An 8,082-nucleotide genomic window follows, 5' to 3' on the forward strand; every position below is an offset into this window, starting at 1 on the left:
CTCAGGCTGTGTTTTTCTGCCTTTTTAGATTTAAGACGTGAAACTGAAAACCAAGTTTGAAAACAATAAATAAGGTGCTGTCCTTTAGTATATTTCTGGTTGTTGTGAACAGTCCAAAAACTGGCTGGATCCAAAATAAAGAACTCATACAACTTAATAACAAAAAACAAACAATCCAATTTAAAAATGGGAGCAGAGGGGGGCTTCCCTGGTGGCGCAGTGGTTGAGAGTCCGCCTGCCGATGCAGGGGACACGGGTTCGTGCCCCAGTCCGGGAAGATCCCACATGCCACGGAGCGGCTGGGCCCGTGAGCCATGGCCACTGAGCCTGCGCATCTGGAGCCTGTGCTCCGCAACGGGAGAGGCCACAACAGTGAGAGGCAAGCATACCGCAAAAAAAAAAAATGGGAGCAGAGGAATTGAATAGACATTTTTCCGAAAAAGATATACAAGTGGCCAACAGGTATATGAAAATGTGCTCGACATGACTAATTATCAGAGAAATGCAGATCAAAGCCACAAGACACCACCTCATACCTGTTAGAATGACTTAGCATCGAAAAGAGATAACAGGGAATTCGCTGGTGGCCCAGTGGTTAAGAATCCACCTGCCAATGCAGGGGACATGGGTTCGAGCCCTGGTCCAGGAAGATCCCACATGCCACAGAGCAACTAAGCCCATGCGCCACAACTACTGAGCCCACGTGCCACAAGTACTGAAGCCCATGCGCCTAGAGTCCATGCTCCACAACAAGAGAAGCCACGGCAATGAGAAGCCTGCACACCACAACAAAAGAATAGCCCCTGCTCGCCGCAACTAGAGAAAGTCAGCATGCAGCAACGAAGACCCAACGCAGCCAAAAATTAATTAATTAATTAATTAATTTAAAAAGAGAGGGGAGAGGGGAACCCAGATTAAATACTCTGGGAGCTTTCTGGAGCAAGGAAGGGCCCACCCTTACACCCCACCACCCCACTCCTGCATTGTGAGCAGCAAAATGACGTCATAGACCAGCGGCCCCGCCCCCTCTCCCTCTCTCCGCCTGTGCTTGCCCCAGGCCTGGCCTCAGCCTTTTCTCTCCACACCCCCCTCACCCCAGAGGAAAGTGGTCTGCCTTGCCAAGCAACCCACGCGACCACTTACAGCCATGGATCCAAATCGGGGCAATCCCCCGGGGCCCCAGACCTCCCCAGAGGCCCCCAAGCCTAGCCTGAACCCCTGCTCAATCCTGGCGAAAAATACCATGCCGCAAGAACCCCCCAGCATGGTGGGCGACAGGTTGACCCCAAAGGCCCGGGCGGTGGTCATCGACATGGGCACAGGCACCTGTAAGGTGGGCTTCGCGGGGCAGGCCCGGCCCACGTACACCGTGGCCACCGTCGTCGGCTGCCAACCCAAGAAGTCGACCACCACCGGGCCGCCGGTGCTGGAGGCGTTCATCGGCGAAGCAGCCCGCACTCGCCCTGAGCTGATGCTGGTGCAGACCGTGCGGAACGGCATCGTGGTGGACTGGGACGCAGCCGAGCTGATCTGGCGCCACATGCTGGAACACGACCTCCTGGTGAACCCCCGGGACCACCCGCTGCTGTTCTCCGATCCACCCTTCAGCCCCACCACCAACCGCGAGAAGCTGGTGGAGGTGGCTTTCGAGTCGCTGAGCTCCCCCGCCATGTATGTGGCTTCCCAGTCAGTGCTGTCCGCCTACGCGCACGGGCGGGTCAGCGGGCTGGTGGTGGACACGGGCCACGGGGTCACCTACACGGTGCCCGTCTTCCAGGGCTACAACCTGCCTCACGCCACAGAGCGCCTGGACCTGGCGGGCACCCACCTGACCGCCTTCCTGGCGGAGATGCTGCTCGGGTCCGGCTTGCCCCTGGGGCAGCAGGACCTGGACACGGTGGAGAACATCAAGCGCCGCTACTGCTATGTGGCCTCCGACTTCCTGAAGGCACAGGCCCGGCCCGAGGGGAAGTGCCGCCAGACCTTGAAGCTGCCTGACGGGCGGATGGTCACGCTGGGCAAAGAGCTGTTCCGGTGCCCTGAACTGCTGTTCAGCCCCCCCGAGATCCCAGGGCTGTCGCCCGTGGGCGTCCCCACCATGGCGAAACAGAGTCTTCAGAAGGTGCCGCTGGAGTTGCGGACCGATGTGGCCCAGAACGTGCTGCTCTGCGGGGGCTCTTCACTCTTCACCGGGTTTGAGGATCGCTTCCGCGCTGAGCTGCTGCGCGGTCTGCCCCCAGAGGCCCACGTGGTAGTGGCGGCCCAGCCCACCAGGAATTTCTCCGTGTGGATCGGCGGCTCCATCCTCGCCTCGCTGAGCGCCTTCAAGTTCTGCTGGGTCCTGCGGGAGCAGTACGAAGAGCAGGGGCCCCACGTCGTGTACCGCAAATGCTGCTGACACGGCCAGGGGTGGGTGTGGGCGGTGCGGGGTTGGGGCGAGTTATGGGCAGTAAAGTTTCTGCTACCCAGATGGCTCCGTCCTGCCTTCCGCCAAGGCCAGGCCCAGTCCACTGCTGGACCCACCCAGATGCACCTGTCTGTGTGACCCCACAGACACACCCGCCCTGGTGGGCTACCTCCCAAGACATCCCTGGTTCTGCCCTGCTTTGACTCACCTCCCAGGAGCCATCCCCTGAGACACCCCAGTTCTGACGCCCTGACCGTCCGTCCCCCACGATCAACCCCCCTACACACACACACACACACACACACCACCATGTGTTATCCCTGTCAAACCCATCTCCCACAATCCTAGTCTCCCACCACACTCGGGTTGGGATCTCCTTCCCAAGCCCACTCCAAAACTATCCCTGGTTCTCAGCACCCCAAATCCACCCACTCTTTGGTTTCCGGGGTCTGATTATCCAAAGTTCTCCGACACCCTGATGTTCTGAACATCCCCCCACAAGTGCTGCATCCCCACACCACCACAAAGATCCAGAATCTGACCCTCAAGGGTCTCCCCTAACAACAGCACACTAAAGGATCCCCCAGTGTTCAAAGTCCATCCCCCAAGTTCCACCCTCCTCCAAAGCTCTGACCTCCCCGCATGATTTGTTTCCCCAAACTCCTTCCATCCAGATGCTCCCACAACCCATCCCCCATCTTTACCCCCAAAGAACACCAAGTTCTGAGACCCCCAAAGCCCCCAGGATGGCCCCCTCTGCTCTCAGCCCACCCCACCCCCCCCCCCCGCTCTGTAACTCCCCCAGAAATACTCCCACGTGATTTCTCAGTGCATCTCCTGACCCCATTCCTCAGCTCCTGGAATATCCTCTCAGGAAGGCTACGGCCCCCAGGACCATCAAGTGATGACCCCAGTAATGCACCTGTGTTCTGAATCCCCCAGCTCCCTCCCCAAAGACATCTTCCGAGGGTTGCCCTCTGGTGAACCCCAGGACACCCCATTCTGGTGTTCTCAGGCTCCCGGAACTCACCCCCAGGACCAGCCACAAGGTCCCATCCCATTAGTTGAGACACCAACAGCCAGTGACATTTACAAGGACTGCCCAGCGCAATGTGACCCTGAGGCAGATACCCCAGGTGGAGGGGGTCCCCCTGGACACTGGCTCCCTCCTGCCAACCCCACACAAGTCTCCAGGGCTAGTTGTCCTAGGCTGTCCATCCCCACCACCTTCCATTCCACTAGTGTTTCATTCCAAGTTCACCCCATCTCCCCAGACCTCTCTCGGCATATTCTTACTATGCCACCCCAGGGGCTTTCTCTGGGACCTGCCCTGAGGATGTCCTATGAAGCCTCTACTACCCCACCTGAAGGGTGGAGGGGCTGGACATTCTCCCCGCAGGGTATCCTCAGTCCCCTCTCCCTGCTCTGCCCTTATCCTCAGCCACCGAGGCCCCTGCTGGAGGCAGGACCCTTTGCCTTTATGCCATCTAGCCCAGCCCAGTTAATGTCAGGACCCCTGGCCAGCAGCCCGGACACATCCTCCCAATGTAGCAACAAAATAAGCCTGAGCTGCCAGAGCTTATCCACGTTCATGCTGGGTCCAAGGGATCATTCATTCATTCATTCATTCAAACAGTCAATGCTTACTGAGCTTCACTCACAGGCTTTGTCTCTCCCTGAGTCTTCCTGTGTGTCTCTTTGGTTTTGGTTTTTATTTGTTCACTTGATGTGTTTTTCTCTCTGACTCACCTGCCAGCACTAGTTCTTATGCAGGAATTTTCCAGCGTGGAAACTCCTGTATTCATGGAGCGTGTGAGCCCACCCCACTCCCTCATCTACCATCAGGCAATGGGAGGGAGTGAAGGCCCTGGTCATCCCCACCCACCCTGTACCACTGTGTCCTGGGCAGTGGCTCCAGCCCCCTCACAGGCCAGTGGGTGGTCCTCAGCTGAGAGGACAGCCTCACAGACAGGCTCAGATCCCCATATCACAAGCATGCAAGGTTGGACCCCCTCCCTTGCCTTCCCTCCTGCAGGCAGCCTCAACCTGTAGAATCAGCAAGATCTCCCAGGAGGTTATGAAGTGGTGAGGGGAACTGCTCATTCTTCCCACCAGGGGGCAGCACCTCCAAGCACAAGGCCTTAAGGGCAGAGCCGAATTTAGAACCACGATGGCTGCAGCAAACTTGGCATCCCAGACCCACCCCAAACCATGATGTCAGGGCACTGCCAGCCATACACACACAGAGAAGGGATGTGGGACAGGCTGAGTCTCAGAAGTCACAGGAAGTGAGGAGGGTGCAGAAACCCCTAGCCACCCTTGGGCTGCTGGGAAACCCAAAGGACACTCACTTAGACCAGACTAAGTTTCCCCCAGCTCCAAACCTTCCCTGGGATAAAGATTTCCTCTGCAACCCTCTGGAAATGTGCCCCCCCCATTTGCACACTCCCAGGGATGGGGAGCTCACTACTTCAAGCCTGTGTTAGAAATCTCAACTCATGGACTTCCCTGGGGACGCAGTGGTTAAGAATCTGCCTGCCAATGCAGGGGACATGGGTTTGAGCCCTGGTCCGGGAAGATCCCACATGCCATGGAGCAACTAAGCCCGTGCGCCACACTACTGAGCCCGCGCACCTAGAGCCCATGTTCCGCAACAAAAGAAGCTACTGCAATGAGAAGCCCGCGCACCGCAATAAAGAGTAGCCCCCCCTCACTGCAACTAGAGAAAGCCTGCACACAACAACGAAGACCCAACACAGCCAAATATAAATTAATTAATTAATTTTTTAAAAATCTCAAGTCATCCCAGGAGTCTTAGGTAAACCTCTGCAGTCTGCTTGCCACCCCCCATCCAGAGCACTGAGAGCACCAGAGACCCTGAGCCCCCCACTCAAGCCCACACGCACCCCTGGACTCTACTCTCTCCCAAACCCAACATCCTCAAGTTTTTCCATTTCTGGCTTTAAGTCACTCACGCACCCATTCCACAAACATTCATTGGCCACCCACTACATGCCCGGCACCATGCTCAAATCTAAGGAAGCCACAGTGATCAAAAAATGGGGTCTCAGGAAACCACAGTGAACAAGAAATGGAGTCTCAGCCTCCCAGACCCTCCTCGGAAGGTCTGACCAGGTCACTTCTTCCATCAACTTCCAACTGCCTGATATCTGTTCCACTCACTGACCCACAAGTCCTTTCCTTCTTATGGCCTCAAAAGCACCCACTTCCTTCCCACCCCAGCCCAGGCCTCTTCATTGCTCACCTGGAGGATCGTGGGAGCCTCCTCCCTGGTACCCTGGTCACCTCTCTCACCCTCTGGAAGGCCCTTGCAGAGGATTTCTGCAAAGCATAACTTAGAACCCTCTGGTGGAAAACAAAACCCAAGTTCTTATGATAGCTCTGAATCCTCTGCCAACCTCTCCAGACTTCTCCTTGACTTTCCCTCCCACCACCTTCACCCCCAACACACCAGTTGCCTTTCTGTTCCTCAAACATACTGTTACGGGCTGCATGTGTCCCCCCCAGAATTCCTATGCTGGAGATTGGGCCCTAATCCAATATGACAAGTGTCCTCATAAAAAGGGGAAATTATGACAACGCACACAAAGGGAAGGCCATGTGAGGACACAACAAGACGACAGCCATCTACAAGCCAAGGAGAGAGGCCTCAGAAGAAACCAGCCCTGCCAACACCTTGATCTTGAATTTCTAGCCTCCATAATTGTGAGAAAATAAATGTCTGTTGTATAAGCCATCTAGTCTGTAATCTATTTTGTTATGGCAACCCCAGTAGACTAAGAGAGATTTTACCAAGTGTGGTTCGGAAGGTAGTTATAATGCCAGCTACAACCATGTGGCCAATTACAGAAATGAGGACTATAACTGTCATGAGTACTTCTCTCTTGTTTTTTATGAATATGTGTGTATATTACATATATACACACATATGTATGTATATGTATATATATATATATATAAACCAAATATCTTTGTTTTCTTCCCTCTTTTATCTCCATATCATGTAACATAAGATGTATTGACTTTATAGCATAGTATTTAAATATTGTTCACTTTACATCATAGTATTTAAATTAGGGTATCAAAGAGAAGGGTAAACGTAACTCAATTACTTTATCTCCTCACCCTGAACAATGTTAAGACAAATGACAATTCAAAAAATAAATTAAATAAATTATAAATAATTTTTAAATGACAAATGGAGAAAACTACAGTTCATAACACAAAGGGACAGTGTCCATAATATATAAAGAGCTCTTGGAAAAAATCAATAAGAAAAATATTACAACAATCCATGGAAAAGTTAAAAAAGGATATTAACTTTGAGCTCACAGGGAAAGAAACACAAATGGTTCTTAGTCACAAGAGAAGATTCTCAATCTCATAAGGGAAATGAACATTAAAACTACACTGCAAGACCATGTTTAATCCAACAGATTGGCAGAGATCAGAAGGTTTGATAACTCCCCAGGTTGGTGAAGCTCTGGGGAAACTGGCACTCTCTTATTCTGATGATGCGGAAGGAAACTGGTACCAACGCTTATGCAGAACAAATGGTAATATCTACCTAAATGACACACGCACACACCTTCCAAGCCAGCTATCACACTTCCAGGAATTTCTCCTTCAGATACACTCACTCGTATGTGAAATGACATCAGTGCAGTTATCCACTGTACGGTGCAGCACTTTATTGTGGCAAAACATAGGAAAAAACATTATGTGTTGCCAACGTTATGTGACCATCCATGGGAACTGGTTACATAAATGTCATTCAAACATAGAGTAATACTACACAGCTCTTAAAAAGGAACCAGCAAGCTCTGTTCACTGACATGGACTGCAAGCCAACATATATTTTAAGTGAAAAAAAAGAAGGCCCAGAATGGTATGTTACGTAAAAAAAAAAAAAAGAATTAAAGGGATATATAGATATTTGCTTGGAAATGCCTAGAATATCTCTAGATGATCTCACAAGAAATCTGAGTGGTGGCTGCTGCTAGACCAGATTTTTTCAAGTTTTATTTCATTATTACGCTTCAAGGAACAATCATTTTTAGACATTTTTTTTTCTTAATTGTCCCATACAAAAGTTTAACACAACAGAGATACTATGTATCTATACTATATCTATACATATTTGGTCTGTGTATACCTGTGCTTTATACATAAACAGGTTCTTTTGCACACAACCCTAAACCAGTTTTCACTCCTTTGGGGACAATATCATCTCCACTGAGGATTGATGCTCTTGGGGAGGTGACCAGGGAGCCTTTGCAAAGTGGGGAGGAGACTGCTCACTGCCTGCCCTTGTGAAGTACGGTAAGTCCCCTACCTACAGACAAGTTCCGTTCCAAGAGCACGTTCGTAAGTCAAATTCTTTTGTGAGTCCAACAAAGTTAGCCTAAGTACCCAACTAACACAATCGGCTGTACAGTACCATACTGTAAAAGGTTTATAACACTTTTCACACAAATAATACATAAAAAACAAACACACACACACAAAATAAAGGAAACATTTTTAATCTTACAGTACAGTCCCTTGAAAAGTACAATAGTACCAGCTTCATCACCACTACATTTACGCTTGCTTCCGGACATCCTGGGCTTGAAATAAAGATACAGTACTGTACAGTAAAGTACACAAAGCAC

The 8,082-nt window shown here is 51.4% G+C and overlaps 1 protein-coding gene across 1 annotated transcript; it reads left to right on the plus strand.

Annotated features, from left to right (window-relative positions):
• The first annotated feature begins 1,040 nt into the window (after positions 1-1,040).
• ACTL9 (actin like 9) lies at positions 1,041-2,468 on the plus strand. Its single transcript, XM_024746028.1, has one exon. The coding sequence runs from the start codon at positions 1,148-1,150 to the stop codon at positions 2,396-2,398; it is 1,251 nt and encodes a 416-aa protein (XP_024601796.1). The 5' UTR covers positions 1,041-1,147; the 3' UTR covers positions 2,399-2,468.
• Positions 2,469-8,082: the final 5,614 nt, after the last annotated feature.

Source organism: Neophocaena asiaeorientalis, unplaced genomic scaffold (genome assembly GCF_003031525.2).
Source record: "Neophocaena asiaeorientalis asiaeorientalis breed wild unplaced genomic scaffold, Neophocaena_asiaeorientalis_V1.1 scaffold357, whole genome shotgun sequence".
NCBI classification, from domain to species: domain Eukaryota; kingdom Metazoa; phylum Chordata; class Mammalia; order Artiodactyla; family Phocoenidae; genus Neophocaena; species Neophocaena asiaeorientalis.